Source organism: Sarcophilus harrisii, chromosome 6 (assembly GCF_902635505.1).
Source record: "Sarcophilus harrisii chromosome 6, mSarHar1.11, whole genome shotgun sequence".
Taxonomy (NCBI): Eukaryota; Metazoa; Chordata; class Mammalia; order Dasyuromorphia; family Dasyuridae; genus Sarcophilus; species Sarcophilus harrisii.
Genome location: NC_045431.1, coordinates 242,195,675 through 242,222,807, shown reverse-complemented (window position 1 = coordinate 242,222,807; position 27,133 = coordinate 242,195,675). Strand labels below are relative to the sequence as shown.

Below are 27,133 nucleotides of genomic sequence, written 5' to 3'. Positions count from 1 at the left end.
AGAACGGGGAACATCCCAGAAGGGGGAGGAAGAGCCGGCAAGTGGTGGGGTGGGAGAAGCGGGCCTGGGAGGAGCAGAAACTGCAGAAAGATGCGGAGATGGAGCCGCGTCGGGAGCACACAGGAGACCCCCCCCCCCCAAGTCTGAGGAGATTGTCCGAGGCGGGTCCCAATGATCAGTTCAGCCCCAAAGCGCCAATCCCCTGCAGCAGCCGGGAGGGCAGCCTTCCGAGGAAGGGAAGGAGGCCCCCAAGGGTCCCCTGCGGGCGTGGGGGCAGGGCTGGCTCTGCCAGGTGGTCCCTGGGTCCCCAAGCTCCGGCACCAAGAGCGAGCGCTTGGCCAACGGACGTTTTTGCCCCTGCGACTTCCCGGGGCCGAGCACGGGCAGGCTGGAAGCCGGGCTTGCGCAGAGGACCTACTGGGTGCCCAGGCCCGAGAGAAACCTGGCCCCGGGCCTCAGTTTCCCCAGATGGGAAAGGAAGGGCTTGGCTCAGGGCCTGGCACCCAGCAGGTGCTTAATAAATGCCCGTTGCCCGGAGTCCGCAATTTCTCCCCGAAGGTGTTCTTCCCTAGACTCCAGGGGGCGCCCTTTCTCGCCCAATGGCTCAGCCTCCGCCCTTGCAAGGCACAGAGTTTTAGGACCGTCCCCGCGCGCGCCACCTCCCGGAGCGGGAGGGGGGAGAGAAGCCGAGGAGAGGCTTGCGCACGCGCAGATGAGGCCGTGCCCGTGGAGGCTGGACGGGAGGGGAGGGGACAGCGTGGAGGAGGCGGCCCGCGGCCAGGCCGAGGTGCCGCGGTCCGCGGGGCTCCCGCTGCTCGGAGATGTCCCTCAGGGCGAAGGACGACTTCCGGCGGCTGTACACAGTGTCGGACACGAGGACGCACCCCAAGGGCTACACGGAGTACAAAGTGACCGCGCAGGTGAGGGAGGGGGAGGCCCCTTTAAGGGGAGCGGGCCCTTTAAGTGGGCGGATCCAGGCGGTTCCGTCCTCTACCGTGAGGGGGTGGAGCCCGAACTTGGGACCTTATTAATTTACGAGGCAGGGAGGACGCGAAGGGGCGGGGGCGGGGCCCCGACTCCTGAGTTGTTTACTTAGGGTTGCTCCTCTTTTACGTCATTAAGAAATTAGAAGCTGTTGCCTCCTTTTGCGAACTGTGCAGCGGCCCCCAGGGCCTGCCAAAGCCTCAGTTTCCTCCTCTGTGAAATGGGCGACTCCCTCTCAGGGTGTCTGAGAAAACCGGGGTCAGACAGAGAAAGCTCTCTCCCCTTTGCCGCCTCCCCCAGGCTGTGAGCCCCGCTTGGTGTCCCAGGCACATAGTAGGGCCAGTTTTGCCTCTGCCCTCTATCTCACAGGCGTGAGCAGGGGCAGGGACTAGATCCTCTCCCAGGTGCAGGGCTGGGAAGGGCTGGACCCGCCTCCCCCAGCTCTGCCCCCGAAGGAGGGAGGGGTTAAAACCCCCATTTTACAGTGGAGGACACTGAGGCAGCTGGTTACACACTTGGCCAGATGGAAGGCTGGGTTTGAATTCGGGTCTTCCCAAAGCCAGGACAGACTGGACCCCCATGTCCCCCAAGTTCCCTTCTCCGCAGTCACCGGAGGGACCTCAGCCTGGCCTGGGAGGTGGCGGGGCCGGGGGCAGAGAGCCGGGCTCTCCCTGGGGTGGGGGCAGGGGGAGGGGCCCTCACCCGCCTTGGTTTTCCGCCCCCAGTTTATCTCCAAGACAAACCAGGAGGATGTCAAAGAGGTGAGTCTGGGGGCGCCCCCCTCAGGGGGGTCACTGGGGGCAGAACTGTGGGTTTGGGCTGGGGGAGGGGAGGGCGCCCCCCTCAGGTGGGTCACTGGGGGCAGAACTGTGGGTTTGGGCTGGGGGAGGGGAGGGCGCCCCCCTCAGGGGGGTCACTGGGGGCAGAACTGTGGGTTTGGGCTGGGGGAGGGGAGGGCGCCCCCCTCAGGGGGGTCACTGGGGGCAGAACTGTGGATTTGGGCTGGGGGAGGGGAGGGCGCCCCCCTCAGGGGGGTCACTGGGGGCAGAACTGTGGGTTTGGGCTGGGGGAGGGGAGGGCGCCCCCCTCAGGTGGGTCACTGGGGGCAGAACCAAGGGTTTGGGCTGGGGGAAGGGCAGCCTGGGCCCGGCCTGGAGGGCGGGAGGCCCCCCTCCGGTCAGGTCCGGGCGCCCCGGGTGGGCCCGGTTCCCAGTCGCTGCCCCCGTGGCCCAGGTGGTGGTGTGGAAACGCTACAGTGACTTCCGGCGGCTGCACGGGGACCTGGCCTACACGCACCGCAACCTCTTCCGGAGGCTGGAGGAGTTCCCGGCCTTCCCCCGCGCCCAGGTCTTTGGTGAGTGGCCAAGGCTGGCCTTTCCAAGGCTCCCCTGGACGCCGGGCCCTGGGGGGGGTTCTCTGCAGCCAGGCCCGAGGTTCTCTGGCTCCTGCCCCACAGAAGCTCCCCCTTCTCCCCTCCACCTCTGTCTTGGGGGGGGAGCAAGCAGGCAGGCGGCCCCCTCCCCCATGACTACTAGAGATCAGGCCCCATGAATCATGGGGGGCGGGAGGATGACATTCTACTCTCTAAGTGAGAAAATCCAGATTTGATGAGGGAACGGAGCACCCTTAGTGGCCTGGTTGGCTTGAGGTGGGCGTGGGGCCTGACCCCGGCCTCGGGGGCATCCATCCGGCCTGGAGCCCCCGATTTTCGGCGCATCTCGTTGGACGACTCGGGGTGTTCCTTGCCCTGAGTGGGGGAGGGGAGGCCTGACGCACAGTCCTTGGCCACAGGCCGCTTCGAGGCTGCGGTGATCGAGGAGCGGCGCAAGGCTGCGGAGGACATGCTGCGTTTCACCGTCAACATCCCCGCCCTCAACAACAGCCCCCAGCTCAAGGAATTCTTCCGAGTACGTGTCCTCCCTGCGTGCCCCGACCCCGGCAGGGGCATCGCCCGGGCCTCCGGCCCCACCACGTGCGACCCCGGGCCCTCCCGGCTGCAGCTCCCGGGCCGACGGGCCTCCCGACTCTCTCCTCTCCTAGGGTGGGGACGTGACCCGGCCCTCCGAGCCCCAGGAGCTGCACATCCTGCCACCGCCCCTGGTGCCCACGCTGCCCTCGGAGGAGGCGCGGCTCCCCCAGCCCCTGCCAGCCGAGCGGCTGGGCCGGGAGGAGCTTGAGGACGAGCCCGAGAAGTCAGGTACCGGGCCTTCCCCACCTCCTGAGGGACAGCGCGGGGGCGAGGGCGCGGCTTCAGCCAGCGGGTGACCCTGGGCCCGTCAGCCTGACGAGGGGGACCTCGGGCTCTGTGTTTGTGGGCTGGACCGACGGTCTCCGAGGTCTTTCCGCTCCCCGACCATGGGGCCTGGCCAGGCTCCCTGAGCTCCTGGGGTGCCCCCCCTCGGCAGGAAGGGGCAGACCCTCGTGGCTTCTCTCCGCAGGGGACCAGCCTCCCTCCAGCCCCGCTCAGGAAGCCCTCGATCTTCTCTTTGACTGTGGGGTTCCCGAAGACGAGCCGGGCCGCGCGGCCCGGGGAGCGCTCACCGAGGCCGAGCTGGCTCTCTTTGACCCGTTCTCCAAAGAAGGTAGCGTGCTGGGGAGAGGGGCAGGGGCCCTGGGAGGTAATGAGCCTCCCATGGCTGCAGGGAATCCTAGTAAAAGCCGGTGACCCCATGGGGAGTGTCAGAGGGGAATTCCTGTTCAGATGCTGGCAGAGCTGGAGGGACCGGGAGGCCGTCCCAGCCCGGAGAACGGCCAGCGGCGACCGTGGCCAGGCAGGGTGATGGGGCGGCCCTGAGCTTCCTGGGCGAGAACTTGTGGTTCTCCATGATTTTCCCTCTCCTGAACCCAGCTAGGACCCAGGGGTGGAAACTGATTTTAACCTGAGCCTGAAGTGGGCAGGGAGATCTCAAGGACAGAGCGCTGGCCCGGGAGCCTGTGCGGCCACAAGGGTCCCAGGAGAGCCTGGAGGGGCCCGCGCTCAGGGCCGGCAGTGACCCAGGGCAGGAGGAAGAAGCTCTCCATCTCCACTTATGGAAAAAGTTGAATCCCTGAGACAGGATTTGAACTCGGGCCTTCCTGTTGCCATCTGGGCTCAGGCTCCCCTTCTACCTTTGTTGACTGGAGCAATCATTGGGGGCCTTGGGCAGTCCTGCAGGGGGATGAGATGGGCAGGGAGGTGGGGGAGGTGGCCTGAGTCCCTTTCTCTGGCCACAGAAGGTGCCGGCCCAGGCCCCAGCCCCACCCACGTAGCTGACCTGGCAGCCTTGGGGGCAGAGCCACAGATCCGGGGCCAGACGCCCTGGGAGCCCGGAGGGGAGGACGAGGATGAGGAGGACGAAGAGGAGGGCCCACGCCCGGCCTACCTGGACCGAGCTACAGAGCTCATCACCCAGGCCCTGAAGGACGAGCAGGCGGGGGCCTATGCCTCGGCCCTACAAGGCTACCGGGACGGCGTGGACGTGCTCCTCCAGGGGGTGCCGGGTGAGCTGGGTGCCCTTTGGCCCCGAGGGGTGGCTGGGACACCAGGGAGGAGAAAAGAGGCTGGGCAGCAGGCCTGGGCCTGGGGAGGGGGGGAGCCGGCACAATCGGGGCAGCCTAGACTCTTTATCATGAGCATTCATGGAGCAACGACTGTATACAGTCAGTATCCCCTTTTTGTAGATGGGAAAGCTGAGGCAGAGAGAAGCAAGTTGCCCGGGGTCTTCCTTACTCCCAGCCCCGTCCGGCAGCTCCATGTGAAGTGGGCCCTGATATGAGGGAGCCCTCAAGAGCAGGTGCACATGGTGTGAAGGAAGGGACCTGGCTTTGGAGTCAGGAGACACAAGTTCAAATCGTGACTCTGCTCCTGTCTTCCTGAGTGACGGTGGACAAGCCCCTTCTCTGGGCCTCAGTTTCTCTCTCTGTAAAGTGAGGGGCTGGGCCTGATTCTGGTGTCTAATGTAGGCATGCCCAGATATTGGAGGGGGGAGATGGGCTCAGAGGGGCCCCCGAGGCTGGCTGGATCAGGAGCCTGAGGCTCTGGACTCCTCCCAACAGGTGACCCCAACTGCGCCCGCCAAGAAGGGGTGAAGAGGAAAGTGGCGGAGTATCTGCGGCGGGCAGAAGAGATCCTACACCTCCACCTGCAGCCGTGAGCTTCGTTTCCTGCCCACCGGAGTGAGCCTGGCCTCAGTTTCCCGGCCCGTCACAGGGAAGCAGCAGACTTGCACCGTCTCCCCGGGGGTCTCCTGAGGATGGTGCTGGGGGGTCTCACAGGGGTTTTCGCCTTCTCTCCTGCAGCCGTGGCAGGGGACGACCGTCTAGGGGTCTGACCAGCATCCCCCAAGCTGGGGTCCACACAACTGCCAAGTCGACACTCCCCAAGTGCCCTTCAGATGCCACACTGCCCGGCTTGCTGCCCTGCCCGCTTTTCCTTGGGCGATACCTTCCATCTCCCCCCTCCAGGCCTTTGCCCGGGCCCTTCCCCATGACAGGAATGCCTTCCCTCCTCGTTGTCTCACCCAGAAGTGAACGACTGGATGATTGTGTACATGTGGTTCTTCTGGGACAGGGTAACCCCGGAGGGCAGGGACCCCTGACTCCGGATCCCCGTGCCCCACAGCACGAACACTTAATAAATGCTTGCTGGATGCATTAGAACGAATGGAAGCCGCTTCCAGCAGCCTGGACTGCGATGTGAGGCATTCTGGGAAAACGAGGGTCTGGGCCCGGGGCATAATGGGAAGGGAGCTGGAGGTCAATTGCCATTTTATCGGTTTAGTGCGTCATCAACGGGCGTCATGTGGCGCATTACGGAACTTTGTCTGGACTACATTTTGGCGTGATTTGCTATTACCCGGAGAGTCCTGGAGGGCGGAAGCCGGAAGCTGCCCGGAGGAGGGTGGGGCCAAGTAAGCCGGGTTATTGAGTCTTGTTATCCAGCCGGGAGGGAGGTGGATAGGGGCGGGGCTGGGAAGGTGTGATGGCTTGTGATTGGAAGAGGGGTGGGGTTAAACAAGACTGGGGAGACTGTGATTGGGCGGCAATATAAAGGCGGTCTCTAGTCCTGGAGAGGTAGAGCCTGGGCAGAGAGCCCACTGACGGGGGTCGCAGCGGACGAGGTGAATAAGACGTAAGGGGATCGTCCCGGCGGGAGCCCGGGAACCTGGGGGGGAGGGGGAGTGTTAGTGTTAGACGTTGGGATCCCGAAGGGGTCGCCGAGCACCATGGCTGGGAAGGGCTAAGCAGGGGGGGCGGGACAAGGCCGACGTCAACGTCACGTGGGAAGGACGCGGAGCCCGCGCTCTAGAGCGGGAAGTCCGAAGAGGGCTGAAGTGGGGAGAAAGGGGCGGGGCTAGGACCGGCCCAGGAGGAGTCATCGGAGGTGGGCCCGGGCCTCCTCCTCTCCCTTTCCCGGCGCGCGCGCTCCGAGACTAGGCATGCCTCTCGGCGGCGCGCTCCCCCTGGGCACGTGCCCGGACCTATGTCCCGAGGCGGAGCGCGCGGCGCGCGAACGGCAGCGGCGCCTCCATCGGCTGGAGGCGGCCCCAGCGCGCGCCGTCAAGGAGTACGCGCGGCCGGCGGCGGGCAAGCCTCGCCCGCCCCCGAGCCAACTGCGGCCGCCGCGCGTGCTGCTGGCCACCGTGCGCTACCTGGCGGCTGAGGTGGCCGGCCGCGCCGACGTGCCCCCGCCCGACGTGGCCGCCTTCGTGTGGGATCGGCTGCGCGCCGTGCGCCTCGACTTGGTGCTGCAGCCAGGCGCGCCCCCGAAGGACGCCGCCGCCGTGCTCGAGGCCGCGCTCGCCTGTCAGCTCTGCGTGGCCGGCCCGCCTGGAGGCGAGCCCGGCCGGAGCCCCGGCGCGGGACTGGACCCGCAGCTGCTGCACGCGCAGATGCAAGAGGCCTTCGGCTCCCTCCGCCGCTGCTACGCGGACGCTGCCAGCCCCGAAGCCCTCCCGCGCCAGGGCCTCTTCCAGAGCCTCTTCCTGCTGTACAACCTGGGTGAGAGCGGGGGCGGGACCGGAGGCAGGGGGCGGGGCTTCGGGCCTTGGGGAGGGATAGGGTTACCCAGAGCCTCTTCCTGCTGCACAACCTGGATGAGAGCGGGGGCGGGACTGGAGGTAGGGGCGGGGCTTTCGGGCCTTGGGGGGTGGTGGCAGGAGGGGGCGGGGCTTCGGGCCTTGGGGAGGGTTGGCCGGAGGGGGCGGGACTGGAGGTAGGGGCGGGGCTTTCGGGCCGGGGGGGGGGTGGTCGGAGGGGGCGGGGCTTAGGGCCTTTGGGGGGTTGTCGGAGGGGGCGGGGCTTCGGGCCTTGGGGAGGGTTGGCCGGAGGGGGCGGGACTGGAGGTAGGGGCGGGGCTTTCGGGCCTTGGGGGGGGTGGTCGGAGGGGGCGGGGCTTAGGGCCTTTGGGGGGTTGTCGGAGGGGGCGGGGCTTCGGGCCTTGGGGAGGGTTGGCCGGAGGGGGCGGGACTGGAGGTAGGGGCGGGGCTTTGGGCCTGGGGGGGGTTGGCCGGAGGGGGCGGGACGCGGCGCTGTCCGCGGTCCTGCCCGCTCCAGCCTTCCTCCTCCCTTGCCTCCCGCCAGGCTCCGTGGAGGCCCTGCACCAGGTCCTGCTGCTGCCCGCCGCCCTGCGCTCCTGCCCGGCCCTGCGCCGGGCCCTGGCCGTGGACGCCGCCTTCCGCGAAGCCAACGCCGTGCGCCTATTCCGGCTGCTCGGGGCCCTGCCCTACCTGCCCAGCTGCGCCGCCCAGCGCCATGTGGGGCCCGCCCGCCGCCGCGCCCTGGCCGCGCTGGCCCGAGCCCTGGGCACCGCTCGAGGCCAGGCCTTCCCGCTGCGCCGCCTGGCCGGCCTGCTGGCCATGGACAGCGTGGAGGATGCGAGAGCCCTGTGCCGGGCCCACGGGCTGGCGGTGGAGGGGGAGGAGGGGCAGGAGCGGGCCGTGTTCGTGCGGGGCCAGTACACCGAGAGCGAGCCCCTGCCGGCCCTGCCCTGCGCGCTGCTGGTGGGGAGCAAGCTGGGGGGCTGCACCCTGGAACAGGTGGTGATGGGGGAGGGCCCGGACGAGGCGGAGGGAGTCCTCCCCAGGACGCCCACGTGAAGCCCCCCGCCCGCACCCCCTCACGCCAAAGACTCGGAGACTCCTTTGCCCGCTCTGCCAGTAAAGGCGCCTTTCTTAACGGCCGACTCTGCAGATGATTTGTGGGGAGACAGGGAGGCTGGGCGCCCCCCTGGTGTCTGGAGGACCGGGCAAAGTACTCAGGTTCTCCCAGACCCAAGCCAGGACTCCCCGGTCTGAGTGCCAGGTGTATGGGGGGGTTGGAGAGGGCCCAGGAGCAGCTGTGACCTCACCCGGGGCTGTGTCAGCAGAGGCAGTGCCCCCCCTTCCGAGTCCCCCCTCCCCCTCTCGTTAGGGAGTAAAGACCAGGAGGACAGAGGGCTTGTTTCCCAGACTCTCTTGTACACTCAGGTGCCAAGAGAAAGAGCACAGACACAGGAGCTGTCCACAGACGTGGGGGGAGGGAATCCCGGGGGGGGCTGGGTCCGAAGTCAGGCCACGGGCTCCAGGGTGGCGGCGGCCCCCTCCACAGCCATCACAGCGATGCTGAGCTGCTTCCTCACCTTGGCCCAAGCCTCGGGGTCATGTGGGGTCTTGGAGGCCTCCTCACAGGCATTGGCCAAGCCCGGGAACGTGGGCACGGAGGATGTTCGGGGGGCCCAGAGCACGTGGCTGCAGGGAGAGAGGACAGGGGCATGGGGCCTGGGGCCGGAGAAGGTGGGCTTCCCCTGCAGATTCAACCAGTGGGCTTGGGCAGCCTGGTGCTTCTGAGATCTCTAGTGGGGGGGGGGGGGGCACAGGACCAAGAGGGCAAGGCTCCATCACCTGTAATAGTATTTTTCAGGGAAGGCTCGAGGGTTCAGGAAAGCTCGTTCCAAGAGCATGAGCTGGTCGTTCACCATCCGGACCTTCAGGGGGCTGGAACAGAAGCAGGGACGTTCAGAGCAGCCTCTATTCAAGTTGTTCAGTCCCTTTTGGCTTTCTGTGGCCCCAGTTGGCATTTTCTGGGCAGAAAGTGGTTTGTCCTTTTTTTCTCCAGTTCATTTTACAGATGAGGAAATTGAGGCAAACGTGATAAAGTGACTTATTTTTGGGGTCACAGCCAAAATCTCTACTCGTCTTGTTGGCATGATCCACCTAGCTGTCCCCCATTCAAGTTAGCAAACTTTTATTAGGCCCTTAGAATGGGCACAACCACGCACTAGGTCATATGGGAAAGTAGCTGGTCCCCGCCCTCTGGGCGCTTCTGTTCCTCTGGGCAGCTGGGAGAGTAATTTGGGCTGGGCTAGGAAAGGCTCACGAGTGGGGGGAACAGGGATGGCTGCCCCTTATCTGAACTTTGGGGGGCGCCTCCCAGGGGCAGTGATGACAAGGGCAGTGTGCAAGTCCATCTGGCGGGACCTCCAAGGTGGCTGGCCAGCCAGTGTTCCAGACTGGGCCGTTATCTGGTCTGTAACTGGGCCAAGGCCTTGCCGGTCTCCCCTGTTCCGCGCCCCCCTCCAGTCACCTCCTGTTTGGATAATGCAGCGGCTGCTGGGGCTGGGGGGAGGGCTGCCTGCCTCCCCCCGCCCCCCCCCCCCCCCCCCCCCCCCGAGGCCAGCCTCCCTTCAGCTACTAAAGGAACTTCCCTAAAATGCAGAACTGACTTCATCAGATACCCCTTCCCCGCCCCAGGGAGCTCTGGGCCATGGCTGCCTTTCACCTCCAGGATTAACGATGGACTCCAGCCCTTTCCCACCCCCCTCCCCCACTCCTGCCATCTTGCAAGACTCGGCATCTCCTCACTACATTTTGAGAATGACCTTCCTCCATCTTGGGCTCAGCGACCACCTTCTGCAAGAGGCCTCCCCTTGAGCTCGGCTCCCAGTCACACTCTGCATATATGTCTGGCTGTGCTCTGTTCTTCACCTCAGGCCTGTGACCCTGGGCACGTCACTTGACCCTGTTTGCCTCAGTTTCCTCATGTGTAAAATGGGACATAGTAAGCGGTGAGGGCAGAGGTGGGCACAGGCCGAATGAGAAGGTCAGAAGGAAGTGACGGAGCCCAGCAAGGTCGGCAGCTCCAGACTGGGAGGGCTTTAATGGAGCAGAAGAGATCAGGCAGGATCCAGAGGCCCCGGGAAGCCCAGGGAGTGCTGGCGCTGGCTGCGCCTCATGCCTCGGGCCATCCCTCTCTGCCCCTGCGGGATCTCGGCCTGAGCTCCCCCTGCCCTTGCTGGGACCGTAACTCACTCTGACGGGTTATTCTTGAGGGTCTCGATGCGCTGGTGCAGGGCAGCTGCTGCCTGTTCAAACCTCCCGACCGCTGAAACCAGAGGCCCTGGGGGGAGTAGAACAACAGCTCAGCCTGAGGAAGGCGGTGCCCGGGGGCAGTGCCAGGGAGGGCAGTGCCCAGGGGCCCGGTGCTAGAACAGAAGGCCCCGAGCAGTACCCAGACTGATGCCGGGCTGAGTGAGGAGGGGCCCCAGGGTGTCCTGGGCAGCCTGGAGGAAGCTGCGGAGGGTCTCGCTGTAGTCGCTGACGTTGAGGGGCAGCAGGAGGCTGTCACTGAGCCGGAGCAGGGCGTTGGCGGCCGTGCGGGCCACGGCCTGGTGGCTGATGAAGCCTGTGGACAGAGAGGCGCCCGGCAGACTCGGGCCTGCTCCCCGTGCTCCCTGCCCCGCGCCCCCGGAGCTCCCACTCACCAGGGTCCAGGAACCTCTCCACATACTGGAAAGTGTCAAAGGCCGTGTGGTAGGTGGGGTAGATCCGGGCCGAAGTTTTGCTCTGGGGGCGGAGTTTGCTCAGTCACAGGATCTTGGGGCGAGAAGGGCCCTGTCGGGGGCTGGGGAGAAGGGGACCCCAAGCTCGGGGGCTCTGCACAGAGCCTCAGAGTCTGGACCGGAGGGATGGCTGGGACCCCCCAGGCCCTACTCCTGGCCCAGAGGCCGGAGCTAGAGGCTCTCCCCGGAGTGGGGAGGGTCTGAGGACCCGGGCTGGCACTCCCGGCTTAGCCGAGGCTAGTGGCAGAGGCCGGGCCCCTCCCCGTGTCTGTGCCGGGACCCGCTCGCTCACCCGGTCGTAGGTGTAGGCGATGTCCATCGAGGTGATTCCCAGGAAGTGCAGGAAGGCGGCGTAGTCGCTCCCAGAGCCCAGAGAGCCCAGGCTGCGGAGAAAGGCAGGGTCCGGCTTCCTTACTCTGGGACTCTCCCCCCGGAGGGTACAAGCGGCAGCCCCGACACAGGCCCGGCGCCTGGAGTGCTGGCGACACTTGGGGTCTCCCCAGACCCCAGGCCCCTCCTCACCTGGGAATGACTCCATGAGCGGGGCTGCTTCGGTTGCTATGTCGGAGCCAGCGGTCGTACACGGTCAGGGCGCTGTTCTCTGGTGCTGGGACCTGGGGGTGGGTGGGGGTGGGGAGTAGGCCAGGGAGCCGCTCCCCGATGACCAGGCTTCTTGCCTCGGCTCCCCCCAGAGCCCTGGAGGATGCCCCCCCGCTCCGCTGCTTCCCCCCCCTCCCGGCACCTGTTTTGCTGCAGAGAAGATGACACTCTGGGCGGGATCCCTATTGCCCATGAGTAGCATTATTTCGAGAAAGGAGCAAGGGCACTAAATCCCAGTCTCCCTCGGTGGCAGGTCCCACGGGTCCTGCCCCACCCCGGGAGACCCCGGCCCGTAGCCCCGACATGTATAAACACGGCAATGTCCACGTTGATGTAAGCCACGGCCCGCTCCTGCAACTTGGTGAAGAACTCCTGGGGATCAAGGGCCAGAGGTCAGCGGGTCGCTCCTCAGCAACCCCCCCCCACCCAGCTTGTGGGGTCACTCACTTCTGTGAATTCAGTGGAGCCAATGAGGCCGAACTCCTCGGCCCCCCAGCTTGCAAACACGACTGACCGGCGGGGGCGCCACTTTCCTGTGGGAGCAGAGTTGGAGGCCGGGGCTCTGGGGGTACAGACTCGGGCCGGAGGCCCCTGCTCCAGCCCCCTCTCCTGGCCCAGGCCCTGGGAGCCTCCAGGAGGAGGGGGAGGGGTGGGAGGAGCCCGGACTGTCAGGCTGAACCCCCTGAGGCACCGGGGCAGTCTGGGGGCTGGGGGGGGCATTTGGGAGGTGGGGGCGGCTTACCCTTCTTCACCAAGGTCCCCAGCACCCTGGAGATCTCCAAGAGCACAGCCGTGCCGCTGCTGGGGTCAACAGCCCCGTGCACCCAGCTGTCCCGGTGGTTCCCGTACAGGACGTAGCGGTCTGGGGCGGAGGAGGGGAGCGGGTCAGGGGGGCACAAAGAGCTGGGGGGGGGGCGGAGGAGGGGGGGGGGTCGGGGGAGCAGACGGGGGGGCAGAGAGATGGGGGGCACAAAGGGTGGAGGAGGGAAGTGGGTCAGAGGTGGGGGGGCACGAAGGGCTGAGGGGGGAGCGGGTTGGGGGGCACAAAGGGCAGCGGGGGGGGGGCAGGGGCTCCTCACCAGGCTCCACGGCCCCGCGGATGACGCCCAGGACGTTGGAGGAATTCCTCAGTTCTACCCGGTTGTGGACGGTGACGTTCACCTGACTGGGGGGAGGGAGAGGGTGAAGGAGAGGCCTGGGACAGAGGCTGCGCCCGGGGAGTGCCCAAGGGGGAGGTTCTAGGAGGGGGGAGCCGAGGGGCGTCTTCACCTGTCCGGGGGGAAACGGCCGCTGTCCAGGAAACCCGGCCCCAGCCTGTACTGGCATCCCAGGGCGCCCTGCCAGGCGGCGGGCGCCACAGGCCCGCGGAGGTTACTGAGGAGACAAAGGCTGGAGGTCAGACCCGGAGCCCCCCGTGTTACAGGAAACTGAGGGAGGGCCAGCCCGGCCAAGACATGGTGCCTGGAGGAGGTGCACAGGAGGCGGAGGAACTGCTGCAGGCGGGTGGGAACACGGTCTGGCTGAGCAGGCATGGTGTAACAGGGTGCATGAATAAATTCGGGGCTGGGAGGCAGGCATGAAGGTCAGCAGGCCGGTTTCACTTCAGGCTGGGCCCATGTGGTCCGGAGCTCCCCTTGAACGCGGCTGGGGTTGGTGGGAGGGCTCAGCTGTTGGGACTCTTTGGGAGTCCAGATGGGACTGGACATCAGGGGACAGCTGGAGCAGGGGCCTGAGATTCTTGGTTTGTAAGCGGCGTAGGGCTGTACCACCTCTGGGTCTCCCTGCTCCCCAGTAAGGTTCTCCTCGCTCCGCCGGGCAGAGAAGAGAATGGTTCCCCCGGGATTCACTGTGGGGAAAGGGGCCGGGTCAAATTTGAACCTATTTACATCAGGACCCCAGGCCAAGACCAGCCTCTGGGGAGCTCAAAGCCGTTCCTCGGCCGCCTGGCTTAGGCCGTCCAAGCCTGCTCACCTACGTGCACCGTGTTGGGTGCTCCCATTTCCAAGGGGAGGGACAGCACTTCCTTGCCCTGTCGTGAGTCAGCCAGGCTGGGGGCTCTACTTGGGAGGTCAGTTTCTCGTCCCTGGGTGGTGGCCATGGCCAGGACTTTGGGGCAGCTCCCACTGTGGGTGGGAGGCTGGTCAGTGGGTGGGGGGGGGCCCAGGGAGGTCACTGAGGTGTTCCAGGTAGGATCTAGGACATTCTGGTAGGAGGGCTCTCAATCAGGGTGGGAGGCAGCCGGGGGGACCCGGGGCCTTGACGGGCCGCGGATGCTCCACGAGCTCCCCTTTCTCACCGAAGGTTCTCCTGGATCCTGTTGGCGTCCAGCTGACTCATGACGGTCCCCAGCAGTTCCTGATCCAGGTCCTGCAAGGGGCTGGAGGTGGGCTCGTCCTTCTTGGGGATGGCAAAGTGCCCCACGATGATCCCCAGACCGAACAGGGCAGCGAGCCCCACCCCCAGCAGGGTCACCTTCCACCACTGCATGGTGTAAGGAAGTCTCCCCCGCTCCGAGCCGGAGACTTCTTATAGCTGGGGTGTCCATGGCCCTGGTTAACTATTATCCTGGAAGACCTGCACTTTGCACCTGCCTGAGGGTGGAGAGAAATAGGGGTGCTATTGAGGAGGTCTGGATCCCGGCAGGAATATGGATCAGCCTCCTACTTCCCCAAAACACCAGGTGAGGGGGTCAGCTGACAGAGTTCATTAACACATGATAAGAAGAACTTTAAAATCAGATGATGGTGGCTTCAGCTGTACCAGATCTAAAATTATATTATAAGAGCAGCAGTTACCAAAAACCATTGGTATTAGCTAAGAAGAAGATGAATTGATCAGTGGAATAGATTAGGTTCAAGGGATAAAACAGTCAACAAATATAGCAGCTTAGTCTTTACAACAAACCCAGATCCCAGCTTTTGGGATAAGAACTTACTGTTTGATAAAATTGCTGGGAAAATTGAAACTAATATGGCAGAAACTGATGATGATCATATAGCACTTGCGTACACCAAGATAAAGGTCAAAATGGGTTCTTGACCTGGGCATAAGAATGGAAATTATTAATAGGTAGAGGAACATAGGATAGTTTACCTCTCAGACCTGTGGAGGGAAGGTCTTTATGACCAAAAGCAGAACTAGAGATCATTACTGATGCAGAGCTGAAAATTTCGATTATACCAAACTGAAAGAAAGTTTTGGCACAAAACAAAACTAGTACAGACAAGATTAGAAGGAAGCAATAAACCCAGGAAAATATTTTACAGTCAAAGGTTCTGATAAAGGCCTCATTTAAAATATATAGAGTGCTTTCTAATTTATAAAAGTGAAATAGCATTCTCCAGTTGAAAGGAAATGGTCAGGGATAGCAGACGGACAATTCTCGGATGAGGGGTGAAACTATTTCTAGTCCTTTATGAAAAGATGCTCAAGTCATTAGTAATCGGAAGTACGATTAAGACAACTCTAAGATACCACTACACACCTGTCAGATTGGCTAAAGATGACGGGAAAAAAAAGCTGATAGAATTGTTGGAGGATGTGGAAAACTGGGACATTGATTCATTGTTGGTGGGTTGTGAACGAATCAATAACCATTTTGGAGAAGTATTTGGAACTATGCTCAAAGTTGTATCAAACTGTGCATACCCTTTGATCCAGCAGTGTTACTACTGGGCTTATATCCCAAAGTTATAAAGAAGGGACCTGTATTGCGAAGATGTTTGTGGCCATTGCTTTTACCTTGGTGGCTAGAAACTGGAAACTGAATGGATGTCCATCAGTTGGAGAATAGCTGAATAAATTGTGGTATATGAAAGTACTTAAAATTATTACTATGAAATGACCAACAGGATGATTTCAGAAGGCCTGGAGAGACTTACGACTGATGCTGGTGAAATGAGCAGGACCAAGGAGATCATTATATACTTCAACAACAATACTAGATGATGACCAGTTCAGGCTGGATCAGGCCATCCTCAGCAACAGAATCAACAAATCATTTCTAATGGAGCAGTAATAATTCAAACTTCAACTATGCCCAGAAAAAGAACTCTGAGGAGATGACTAAAAACCATTACATTGAATTCCCAATCCCTATATTTTATGCACACCTGCATTTTGATTTCCTTCCTAGCTAATTGTACAATAATTCAGAGTCTGATTCTTTTTGTACAGCAAAATAATGTTTTAGTCATGTATACTTATTGTGTATCTAATTTATATTTTAATATATTTAACATCTACTAGTCATCCTGCCATTTAGGGGAGGGTGGGGGTAAAGGTGAAAAATTGGAACAAGAGGCTTGGCAATTGTTAATGCTGTAAAGTTACCCATGTATATATCCTGTAAATAAAAGGCTATTAAATTAAAAAAAAATAAATAAATAAATTAAAAAAAAAAAAAAAAGGCTTTTTATTAGAAAGACACTAAGATGTTCTCTTGGGGGGCAAGCTCAAAGGATTTGCGAAGAGACATTTTCTAGGGACTTATTTTATAGAACAAAACAATAAAAGGGAATAGGCAAAGCCATTTTAAGTTTTGCATCCGAAGAGGTGCGTACTTTATCTTTCTTCCTGCTTCCAGAGGATGTGGGACCACATAGGTTTGTGTATAAAAAGAGTCTTGCTCTGGAGTTTCTTCCAGAGAATGTAAATCCACTTAAAGTTGTTCCGGGCCAGGCTGTGCAGTTTTGTCCTCATCATCTCCCCCCTCAAACAATAAGCCTGGAATTCTTTGGAAAGGGTCGTGGTCTCGGTCTTCTGCCAGCTGCTTCCTACTGGAAGTAATTGGAAGAGCTCACCCTAAGGAAGAAGGGGGAATGGTGCTTGGGGGAGAGAGGCGAGATCTGAAAGCGGCAGCCACAGTGTCCAGTGGATGCGGAGTTCGTACATCAGTTATCTCAGGGTCCCCCGGGTCGCAGGAGAAGTTGGAAGTTTGCAGCTTGTAAGCCTAGAGAAACGAATCTCTCCAGCAATCTGAAAACGCAGGGACCAAATATGAGCAGAAGGATAATAATCAGAAGAGGGGTTAGTATAGGGATCATATCCAGGAATCCCACCCGGAGGAGGACTTGGTGGGTGTGCAGGGGACAGTGGGGTCAGAGTGGTTCCCTTGGGGGTTAGCCTGCGAAAGGGGTGCCGTCCAGGGAGGAGATGGTGGCACGTGGAAATGAGACCTTTGCAAAGAACGCTGCATCTGTGGGCCCCCTGGGGCTGGTGATGGCACCCCCCAGCAATCCTGGACACCCCCACACCCCGCAGAATTCCCTAGCCTGACCAGGAAGGTGTCCTTTAAATCGGATCTGCTGCAGTAGACAGAATGTGTAGCTTCCTCGCAATTATGGGCAATCTCTTCCGATTGAGAGACGTCAGAGAGAAGAGTGGCAGGATTTAAAGTGCGACAGACTTGGAGGGACAGGTCCGGGGTATCCAGCAGCAGAGCCTGGTCCTTAGTAAGCCTCCCACTCGAGAGCCACTGATGCCCTTTGGCTTCTAAAATGCTTTGGACTCTGTGTGGGGTTAAAACCTCTAATGGCTGACCCAGGGTCAGTTTGGAGGCTTCCTCAATTAACAGGGTTGTGGCAGCCGCTGCTCTGAGACAGGAAGGCCATCCTAGGGAAACTGAGTCCAGCTTCTTTGAAAAATTAGCCATGGGTCTGGGGTCGGGCCCTAGAAGCTGAGTAAGGACTCCCAACGCCTGTCCACACCTCTCATCTACATACAGAGCGAAAAGTTTCTGTGAGTTAGGCAGGGCAAGAGCAGGAGCAGAGGTCAGTTTTGGCTTTCAGGGTTTTAAAACCTTTGACCTGCTCCAGTCCCCATTCAAGAGGAAGGTTATCAGGACCTTGAATAGAATCATAGAAGGGTCTGGTCTGGCGATAATCCCCAAAATTAGGAATCCAGATGCTGCAGAAACCAGCCATGCCCAGAAAGGTTCTCAGTTGCTTTTTTGAGCCAAGATCTGGGAGGCTTAAAATAACCTCTTTCCTCTCCTCAGTTAGCGACCGAGAAGTGGAGGTGAGATTGTGACCAAATATTTGACTGAGTGGCGGGGACTGACGTGGGCCCTTTGTTGAGGACCCTGTACCCTCCGAGACTAGAAGTTTTGGGTCTTCCTTGACTTACCGCTATCAGAGACTCCTCTCTGGTCGGGCTGCAAGGTAATATATCATCACATATTGGCCTGAATACTTATGGACAGATTAAGGTCCTGCAGATCTTTAGCTAACTAGGGCTTGGTGAATAAATGCAAGGCTGTCCAAAGCCTGGGAGCAACTTCAGTCAAGTTGATGGCTACACCAAACTATTCGAGCAAAAGTATTCTCGGAGTCCTCATGTGAGGGGTGAAAGGCATCTTTAAGGTCCAGGGTGGAAAACCATTGTGTATTCCCTAGAATTTGTGCGAGAATGGTATACGGGTTGGCCACTATGGGACGATTGGGACAACCGCTTCATTAATCGCCCTAAGATCCTGCACTAGCCGGTAATCTCCGTTGGGCTTTCTGACAGAAAGAATCGGAGTATTACAAAGTGTGAGGAATCAGGAATCTGAATTTAAAGGAACATCGATCAAGGCTGTAGCCTATCCTATCTTCCACTTAATTGGGTAGTAGCACCTATGAGGAAATACACGGGATCCCTTAATCTGATAAGGGCTGGGTGGCCTGTGAGACTCTCCCAGGGATGCCCAATTCACATGGAAGAGTCTATTTCCCCCAGATTTTCCCAGAGATGTGGAAATATGGAGGGTGCTGAGAGATTGTCAAGGAGGCCTCACCAGTGGGCTCTGAATTTCTGTCATCAAGTCCCTACCCATCAATGGGCTGGGACAGGAGGGGATAAGTAAGAATGAATGTGGAAACCATAGGTCCCCCAGCGGCAAGGCAGGGGGAGGGTTTCCAAATAATTTCTAAGATTCCCTTCAATTCCCATCCCCTTATGGGGAGAGGGACGAGTAGGACCCGAATGCTCGAGCAGAACGGAGAGAAAAGAGCCGAGTGTCAAAGAAGGACTGGCCCCTCTCTCCGTCCAAGGTCACCTTGGGCTCGGCTTTGATGATGGAGGTAGGAAGGCCATAGCCAAGCCCAGGGCCCCGTCAGTCCTGGCCTGGCGAGGCTGGAGGCCGTGGTTCTCCCCTTCTCCGGGCAGTCGCTCTTCCGGTGTCCTTCCCGTTTGTATCTGGGTAAGGGCCTGGAGGCCGGCTCTTCTGAGGGCAGTTTTTCGCCCAGTGGCCAGGCTGATTGCACCTAAAGCACAAGCTTTGGGGACCCTTGGAAAGGGGATTTCCACTAATCGATTCATGGGAGTCTGGGGCTCTAGTTCCAATTTCTGCAGCTTCCGTCTGATATCTGAGGAAGACTGGCTGATAAAATGCATGCCGAGGACAGCAGTCCCCTCTGAAGTGGGATCTAGAGTTGGTATGTTTCTATTTGTTCTACGAAACCCTGAAATAAGCGGGATTCTCATCAGCTGCTTGGGTGACTTCTCTAAACATCATCAATTCCTGCTTTTAATCCCCTTTTTCATGTACCCTCAATGAGGCAGGTTAGGAAATGATCCCTTTTTTCTCTATCCTCGCTCCCCTGCTGATAGTCCCACCTGGGGTCTGCAACAGGCACTGCTGCAGCCCCTGCTTGATATCTACCGGGGGAGGTGACGGCCAACTCGTCTCCACACTTCTGGGCCAGGTCCCAGATGCTCTTTTTCTCCTCTGTGGTACAACAAGTAGAGAGAAGGATGTTAACGTCTCCCCAGGACAGATCGAACTGGAGAGTAACCGCTCTAAACCCCACAGTGGGATCCTCAGAATATCTGCCCAGTTTCTTCTTAATCTGGGAAAGATCCAACATGGAAAAGGGCACCTGTACTCTAAGTGTCCGTCCCACCCCGGGCTGGCCACTTCCCTTAGGGGGCAAAGTTTAGAAGAGGTCCCCGAACCAGAGTCCCGAGCCACAGCTGGGATGCGATCAGGCCACAGCTGGGATGCCATCAGGCTCGGGGGAGGGGGAGGAGGGTGGAGGCTTGGGACCAGACCAGCTGGAGGAGGAGGGAGTGCCACTTCTCGAGAAGGACTGAGCAGCAGAGGAGCCCCAGCCCGAGTCCGGCTCTGGGGGAGGGGAAGGAGGGAAAGGTCGGAGAGCGTGAGATCCAGGAACCTCTGTCTGATAAGGGGGCGGCTTTGGAGGCAAATTAGGAGCGACCAGCCGAGGGCCGTGAGGGGGGGGCAGATGCTCCCTGCACCTCCAAAGGAGTAGAAAGGATAGAGGCATTCAGAGGATCAGCTTCTTTCTCCAGTTCCTCCACAGTAAACTTAGCCAGCAACATCCTGCAAATTAATCATAATCTAGGATCCTGGGAGAGACCCACAAAGACCTGAATATAGGGAATTTCGGTCCATTTCTCTTGTTTCCTGCAAAAAAGTCCAATTCTCTGATAGTAGTGAAATTGATAGAGCCATTAACTGGCCACGCCTCATGGTTGTCTAACTTAGAGTGAGGCCGGACAGTATTACAAAAATGGATGAGCCTTTTCCATTGTAAATCTTTTAAGCCAAATTTGTTCCTGTTTCTCAAGAGACAGCCCAATGGAAAATCTCCAGGGATGGAAGAGAAAAACTGACCCATTCTTGCCACAAAGCCCGAAAAACTTCGCAATTCTATAGCATAACCTTTCTTAGATGTCTCTAGAAAGGGACCACAATGAAAAGCCCTCTCGTAAGAGGACAATTTGTCAAAAAAAAAAAAAAAAAAATCAAAACAAACAGGATTTCATCTGCATGGTGTCCCACTACAGACTAGTCCTCAGAGCTCCCAGAACCCCCAGCAATGCAAATTATCCCAGGAAATTTGAACTACCCCCCCCCCCCGCCCCCACTATAGATGGTGGGCAATCTCAAATGATTTGCGAAGAGACATTTTCTAGAAACTTGTTTTGTTTTATACAGGAACAGAACAATAGAAAGGAATAGGCAAAGCCATTTAAGTTTTGCATCCGAAGAGATGCGTACTTTATCTTTCTTCCTGCTTTCAGAGGATGTGGGACCATATAGGTTTGTGTATGAAAAGAGTCTTTCTCTGGAGTTTCTTCTAGAGAATGTAAATCCACTGAAGTTTGTTTGGGACAGGCTTTTGGTTTTGTCCTCATCACTGTGACTACAGGAACCAGCCTTCCTCATATGGGGAGCCCTGCTGGACAGAGACCCCTTTGTCCTTTGGAGCAGCCAGAGTCTCAGCTCCGGAATCGATCTCGGTTGATCCCTCTCCATCACCAAGCGCAGTTCAACAGGTCTCTCGGGTTGGCTTAATTCTCCTTCCCAGCAGCCCTTCCCTCCTAATCTTGACACCCTCGTGTTTATCACATCATGAGGACCCTGCTGCAGTCCCCACACTCTCTTTGGAGACTTGGCGCACAACTGCCAAAATTACCTTGTTAAAGATCCCGTCTAGGTTCTAGTAGATGTGTGATGGAAAGAGCCATCTGCATTCAGAGACAGAACTATGGAGGCATGCTCAATTTCATGGTTTTTCCCCACTTTTTTCTTTCTTTTCTACCCCCTCCCTTTTTATTTATTTTTAATTTTTTTACAAAGGCAATAGTTTACTAAACACTTGTAAGCATGCCCTCTGAACTAAAAGGCTATTTTCTTCCCTCTGTTCCCATTTAAATTAAACTATATTTAGAACCCTTCCAACCAGCTTTTGCTAACTTCCGATGCCATTAAATTTGCCAGTAAGCAGAATAGTAAATCTTAATTGTATTTAACGGTGTTTTTAATTTATTAAAAAGACCCAAAATGTCTTTTAGGGTTTTATTCAGTTGCACTCCCTCTGCAAAATGTGTATTGAAGTATAAAATTTCTTTATGGCAGTTGTTTGTTTGTTTGTTTTCCTTTCTCATGTTTTCCTTGCTTTTGATCTGACTTTTTAAAACAAAACATCCCCCCCCCCCACAATTGGGGTTAAGTGACTTGCCCAGGGTCACACAGCTTTTTATTTTCAAAACATTCATAGTTTTCAACATTTACTTTTGCAAAACTTTGTATTCTGATTTTTTTTCTCCTTCCCCCAGTAAACATTTCCATCTCCATCATGTTGTGCAAGAAAAATCAGATCAACTGATTTTTCTTGTGCAGCATAACTGTGGAAATAGGTATTGAAGAATTGCACATTTACTATATATTGGATTATTTGCATCTAGGGGAGGGAGAGAAGGAAAATTTTTTTGGGTCATTTTGCAAAGGTGAATGTTGAAAATTGTCTTTGTATGTATTGGGGAAAATAAAATGCTAATAAAAATAATTAATTAAAAAACAAAACATTCCTGTCTAATTAAGTCATTGCCCTGCTCAACAACTTTCCTAGGAAGAAGGGAGGGAGTAGGAATGAGTAAGTGCAAGCATGGGGCTAAACCCTTTCCAATTATCTTGATTTATTCCTCACAACAACACTTCCCGGTCCCTGGTAGCATCATTACCCCACTTTGTTGTTATTACACATGTGTACTAAATATCTCTTGTGAAGCTACGTGGGGTTTTCGTGGCAGATACTGAAGGGGTTTATTTCTTCCCTCTGTTCCCATTTAAATGAAACTTTACAATCCTTTCACCCAACGTTTGCCAACTTCTGATGTCATTAAATTTGCCAATAGGTAGAATACTAAATCTTAATTGTATTTATACTTTTATTTTATTTATATAAAATATATTTTGCATTATATATTTATTTTATAAATATATATTTATATATTTTTTATTTTTTTGCTGAGGCAATTGGGGTTAAATGACTTGCCCAGGGTCACACAGCTAGGATGTGTTAAGTGTCTGAGATCATATTTGAACTCAGGTCTTCCGACTTCAAGGCTGGTGCTCTACCCACTGCGCCCCCTGGCTGCCCCGAACTAATTGTATTGAACAGTTTTTAAATTATTAAAAAGACCCAAAATGTTTCTAGAGTCTACTCTACAAAAACATGGATGAAAGCATTGGATTTTCATCTGTTTTTCTTATTTGTTTTTTCTTTCTCCTGTTTTTCCTTCTCCAGGTCATTCTCCAGCAACCCTTCAAGATAGGTGGTATTATCCCCATTTTGTTATTATTGTTGTTCGGCTGGGTTCCACCCTTCGGGAACTTACTTAGGGTTTTTTGTGGCAGAGCTACTGAGGGGGTTTGCCATCTCCTTCTCCAGCTTGTTTACAGATGAGGAAACTGAGGAAAACAGGATAAAGTAACTTGTGCAGTCACCCGGATGGGAAGCTGGGGAGATGAGTCTTCTGACTCCAGGTCTGCTGTTCCAGCCACTCCATCACCTAACTGCCCTAGACCCGTTTTACAGGAGGAAACAGGCAGACACTTTCTGAAAGTGGATTTATTTGAAGTCAGATCCTCCTGACTCCACTGTGTCACCTTCGGGGGCTTCCTATTGTCTCTAGGATGGAATAAACTTCAGCTTTCTTTAAAGCCTTCCCAATCCGAGCCTGCCCACTTTCCAGATACTTCCCGTTCCTCCTCCTCAAACAATCTCCGTCCGTTCTAGCCAAGCTGACTTATCTGCCCTTTTCCCAGCTCCCCACGCGTTTCCCTTCCCCGGACAAATCCTTCTCCTCCTTCAAGGCTCAGATGCCAGCTTCTCCATGAGATCTTCTTGATCTTTCCCCAGTGTCTTCCTCCTGGGACTGTCCTTGAGCACTCTGGGTGGCTCCTTTCCCTTGATCACTCCCTCTTTATTAGTGAACTCCCAAGGGAGATCAAAGTGTGAAAAGGTCTTGATGGGGCTCGGTTTCGTAATGTCGAAGACAGGACTTGGCCCAGGTCACCCCCTCGGCCCCTTCCAGCTCTAAATCTACCATCCTTTGCTTAGAATTGTGTCCTCTGGTTGACCGATGTCAGTGTGAATGATCAGCGGGGGCTCGTGAGCACTGGTTTTTGGTGGATCCAGACTCACAGGATACCTTGAACCTGGAGGAGCCTTTTGGGTAACCCTGCTGTAAAAAATTGAGGTTCGACGAGCCTCTGGATGCCCGATACTTACTTGTACTCGCCCCCTGAGTTTCTCCAGAGGAGGGATTCCATCTTTGGTCTCAAGGCTCCAGGCAGTGCCCTGAAAACAACTGGTGCTTCTTGACGAACACCACCCTGAAATCCCAGCCTCATGGATGAAGGACGGAGGAAAACTACACTCCAGTCCCCTGTGAACTTGGCTTGTCCCCCACTTTCTCCACAAAGGGAGAAACTGAGGTTTGGAGCCTCAGAGGTGGTCTGCCACCTTGCTAAGGGTGGGTGGGGATACAGCCAATGAGTCTCATTGCCTCGGACCAGCGTCTCCCACCTTGTCTGCCCCTGGCCCCTCAAACTCTCCCCTCGTCTAACTTTGGGGTGCCTTAAGGTGACTGCGGGGCATGGCTCCCATCTCAGGGGTTGTAGACTGGCAGACCTCCACTCCCCTAGCCCTTCCCCCTCCCCCTAACCCCAGGACAAGGGGGAAAGTGGGGTTGGTTGTGCAAAAGGCCGGGGAGGGGGCCTGAGTGTGGCCTCTGCCACCTGGATGGCTGCCCCTTCCCCCCAGGGGCCTTGCTGAAGCCGGAGGAAGCCAGTACCAATGGAAGGTGAAGGCCTGTCTCCCCTCCCCCCAGCACCTTCCTCCCCTTCCTCCTCCCTCTCCCTCCTCCCCCTCCCCCACCCCCCACCAGGCCGGCTCCTTCAGGGTCAGTTCTTACGAGCTGAGGGTCCTCCTCTGGACAGCCCCGTGACCTGACCCCAAGGCCCGGCCAGAGTGAAATGGCTGCCCTGAACCAAAGCAGTGAAGGGCCATAGAGCAGGAGCTGGAAAAGACCTCAGAGGGAGGAGCAACTGTTCTATAGATGGGGAAACCGAGGCCCCCAGAGCTCCCAGTGCTCCCAGTAGCACCATGTGGGAAGTGCTTTTCCCCCAGGCCCTCCCAGCTTACACTCTTCCCCCTGCCGAGGGGAACCCTGAGTCTCAGGGCTGGGCCGGGGCCCTCTTTTTCCATGATTCACAGCTTTGGCTTCTGGGATAGGACGGAGCCTTATCTCCTGGGGGGGGGGAGCCTCTCCCAGGCTCCTATCTCTTCAATCTCAGCCTTATCTCTCAGTGAGTGTCCCTGCCCTAGAATCACTTCTGCAGGATGGGAGGGGCTGGGGCCAGAATCCAGGGGGTTGTTCCCCCTCCCGCCCAGACACAGGCTCACGGCGGGTGTGGGGACGGCTAAGGTTTTATTGGGGACACTAAGGAGGGTGAGACACAGAGCCCTGGCGTGGAGCCTTCTCGCAGGGGACCAGCCCCTCCCTCTCGGGGGCGCCCAGAACCCCCCCCATCCTCCCCCTCCCACAGCTCTGGGCTCACCCAGGGCATGGGGGAGACCGGGGAGCAGCTGGGAGCCTCGTTCAGAAGAAAGAACACAGGAGGTCCTGGGGGCCTGGAGGCCAACCTGGAGACCTGGAGGGGGATGAGCGTGAGCTTGGGGGGGAGCCGGGGCTGGCTGTCCGCCACCTCCGCCCTCCCCAGGACGGCCCCAGCCCCCTCCCGATTCCCCAGGGCCTCACCAGGCTTTGGAGTTTCTCCTCCAGCTCTTGGTGGGCCTTGTGGGTGCTGGCCAAGTCCTCCTGCAGCCTGGGGTGGGGGGGGGACAAGCCCTTCAGAGTCCCTCCCTCCCTCCCTCCCTGCGGACGGCGGGGGGCTTCTCTGAAGGGCTTCTCCCCCCCTCTCCCCCGCTGTCCGAACCTCTGGGATACTGGCTGTGGCCAAGGAAGGATCCACAGCGTAACGTCCCGGGGGAGGGCCCCGGGCCCCAGCACCTCCCTCCATATCTGCCATCTCATCCCCCTTCCAGCCCCTCCGTCTTCTCCGGGGCCGTGGCCACTGGCCGATCTCCGGCCTTGCTCCATCCCTCCCCTCGCTTCCCTGAAACCCTGAAGCCCCGGCGGGCGGCTGACGGGTTTGTGGGCCGCTCCGTGCCCGCCCAGAGGTCGGCCTCCCCCGGCCGGGGTCACCCCAAAACCTTTTCTCCCGGCCCTGCTGGGTCGGGCGAGTCCATTTTATCCCTGCACAGACAGACTGAAGTTCATACGGGCCGCAGGATTCCGAGCCAGACCCAAGGCCAGGAGACTCGCTCCCCCTCCCTCACATCAGAGCCCCCGTCTGGACTCGGCGCTTCGGCTTCGGCCCCGGCTTTTCCCGACTGACAGCGCTGCCTGCAGGGTCCTTAACCTGGGCTTGCCCCCCTCCTCCCTGCCCCCCCACAGCTGAAAGGGGCCCAACTCCTCCATCCGGCCTCACCTCAGGAACTGCTCCTTCAGGGTCATCAGCTCCTCCCACACCTGCCACAGGTAGAGCTTGGGATCCCCATCCTCTTCTGTGGACCCCATGCCCAGGGAGCCCCTGGGAAGAGGAGGCGGGCTTGAGGGAAGCCCGTGGGCCCGCAGCTCTAATGAAATAAGACGTCCCCTGCTCCACAGAGCCCCCGATGCCCCCCGTCCTTGCTCTCCCACCGCCACATGCTGGCGCACGTGGATTTGCTCTCCCCGCTGCGTTTAGCACGTCTCAATCATCCTGGATTGTGTCTCCATCTGGCCGGCCGAGCTCTAGGGCTGGGGCCATTCGGGACCGGGCTGTGCCCGGGGAGACGCTGAGTAAATGTGGAATGAGGCTCCTGGAGGGAGCGAGACCATGGGGGGCGGGAGTGGGAGACTGGGAGAGAGCCCGCAGGGGTGATGAGCTGCCCCCCGACTCCCACACCTCCACTCACCCTGCTGGCTCAGGCAGATCCGGGGGCGTCCGCGTCTCAGACAGCTGCTCCTCCAGGGAAGTCGGCTAAAAAACAAACAGGGCCGGGGTGGCCCAGGGCAGGGATAGCAGGAGCAGCCTCTCCCAGGGTCCCTCCCCTCCCCTCCTCTTACCTGGCTCGGGGGCTTTGCCCTCTGTCTTTCCTGGGGAGGAGAGTATGCCAGTTGGTCCAGAGCTCCCTTCCAGCCCAGAGCCCGGAGCTGAGCAGGACTCAGCACCCTCTGCGTTACCTCATCAAGGAAAGCGGAAAACCGGAGCCTTTCCCCCAGGCCCCGGCCGCCAATCAGCGGTCCCCTGCCCAGTTTGGGGGGGCTGCCCGAGGAGCCCAGGGAAGACGGCGAGCTCTGTGAGGATTCCTGTGCCCAGGCCCCCGGAGGCTGGAAGAACTTTTCTAGGACCTTCAGTTTGCCCTCAGCCACTCCCGGAGCACCCCTGGCCCAGGACCCCAACCTCTGGCTCATGGTGTCTGCCGTGTATACAACAAAGCCGTCCTCTGGGGCTCTGACCTCCTTCTGGCCTCCCCCTCTCCGTGTTCCCTCCCCTGCCCGGAGTCTGGGAGAACAGCCGTGAGCTGGAGCTCATCGATATTCTCCTGAACACTTGCCAAGTGTGGAATAGGCTTGGTTATGTCAATACCTTCACTGACATTTATTGAGTGCTGACCTCCCCTCTAGCCTCTGACCTTGGAGGGGACGCTTGCACCGGCTGCCTTTTGGATTGGATCAGAACCTCCCAGATGGCCCTGGCAGACAGGCTCCTAATGGTCTGGAATGGTTCTTTGCACTGGGTCTGACGGCGCCGCTCCCCCACTCAATAATCTCCCATGCGCAGGATCACAGAGGGCTCATCGGTCACATAACGCCTTCCAGAACTAGTCCTCGGCCTTGGTGGAGCCCTCGGGATGGCCAGGCCGGCCGTGGTGCTGTTCCTCGTGCCCACCAATCCTGCCTCTTGCC

The 27,133-nt window shown here is 58.4% G+C and overlaps 4 protein-coding genes across 5 annotated transcripts; 2 read left to right on the top strand and 2 right to left on the bottom strand.

Annotated features, from left to right (window-relative positions):
* The first annotated feature begins 716 nt into the window (after positions 1-716).
* SNX15 (sorting nexin 15) lies at positions 717-5,776 on the top strand. Of its 2 annotated transcripts, none has more exons than XM_012552817.3 (8): positions 717-920; positions 1,710-1,745; positions 2,218-2,338; positions 2,776-2,891; positions 3,025-3,181; positions 3,423-3,566; positions 4,198-4,464; positions 5,020-5,776. In XM_012552817.3, exons 1-8 carry the CDS (start codon positions 822-824, stop codon positions 5,115-5,117), a joined length of 1,038 nt encoding a protein of 345 aa, XP_012408271.1. In that variant the 5' UTR covers positions 717-821; the 3' UTR covers positions 5,118-5,776. The 2 variants fall into 2 exon arrangements, with proteins under 2 accessions (XP_012408271.1, XP_012408272.1); XM_012552818.3 differs by having other exon boundaries at positions 857-920; positions 2,241-2,338; positions 5,020-5,775.
* A 145-nt stretch (positions 5,777-5,921) lies between these two features.
* SAC3D1 (SAC3 domain containing 1) lies at positions 5,922-8,529 on the top strand. The gene is made up of 2 exons (XM_031942862.1): positions 5,922-6,963; positions 7,546-8,529. The coding sequence occupies exons 1-2, from the start codon at positions 6,402-6,404 to the stop codon at positions 8,058-8,060; spliced, it is 1,077 nt and encodes a 358-aa protein (XP_031798722.1). The 5' UTR covers positions 5,922-6,401; the 3' UTR covers positions 8,061-8,529.
* NAALADL1 (N-acetylated alpha-linked acidic dipeptidase like 1) lies at positions 8,503-13,867 on the bottom strand. Its single transcript, XM_031943642.1, has 15 exons — positions 13,674-13,867; positions 12,982-13,258; positions 12,650-12,900; positions 12,460-12,545; positions 12,123-12,242; positions 11,828-11,913; positions 11,655-11,752; positions 11,523-11,562; positions 11,303-11,394; positions 11,073-11,163; positions 10,703-10,784; positions 10,450-10,623; positions 10,251-10,338; positions 8,844-8,936; positions 8,503-8,690 (listed from the first exon to the last, which is right to left on the bottom strand). Exons 1-15 carry the CDS (start codon positions 13,865-13,867, stop codon positions 8,510-8,512), a joined length of 1,953 nt encoding a protein of 650 aa, XP_031799502.1. The 3' UTR covers positions 8,503-8,509.
* A 10,264-nt stretch (positions 13,868-24,131) lies between these two features.
* Positions 24,132-27,101, bottom strand: LOC111721498. The gene is made up of 5 exons (XM_031943354.1): positions 26,291-27,101; positions 26,140-26,183; positions 25,671-25,772; positions 24,938-25,004; positions 24,132-24,830 (listed from the first exon to the last, which is right to left on the bottom strand). The coding sequence occupies exons 1-5, from the start codon at positions 26,636-26,638 to the stop codon at positions 24,600-24,602; spliced, it is 792 nt and encodes a 263-aa protein (XP_031799214.1). The 5' UTR covers positions 26,639-27,101; the 3' UTR covers positions 24,132-24,599.
* Between the last annotated feature and the right edge of the window lie 32 nt (positions 27,102-27,133).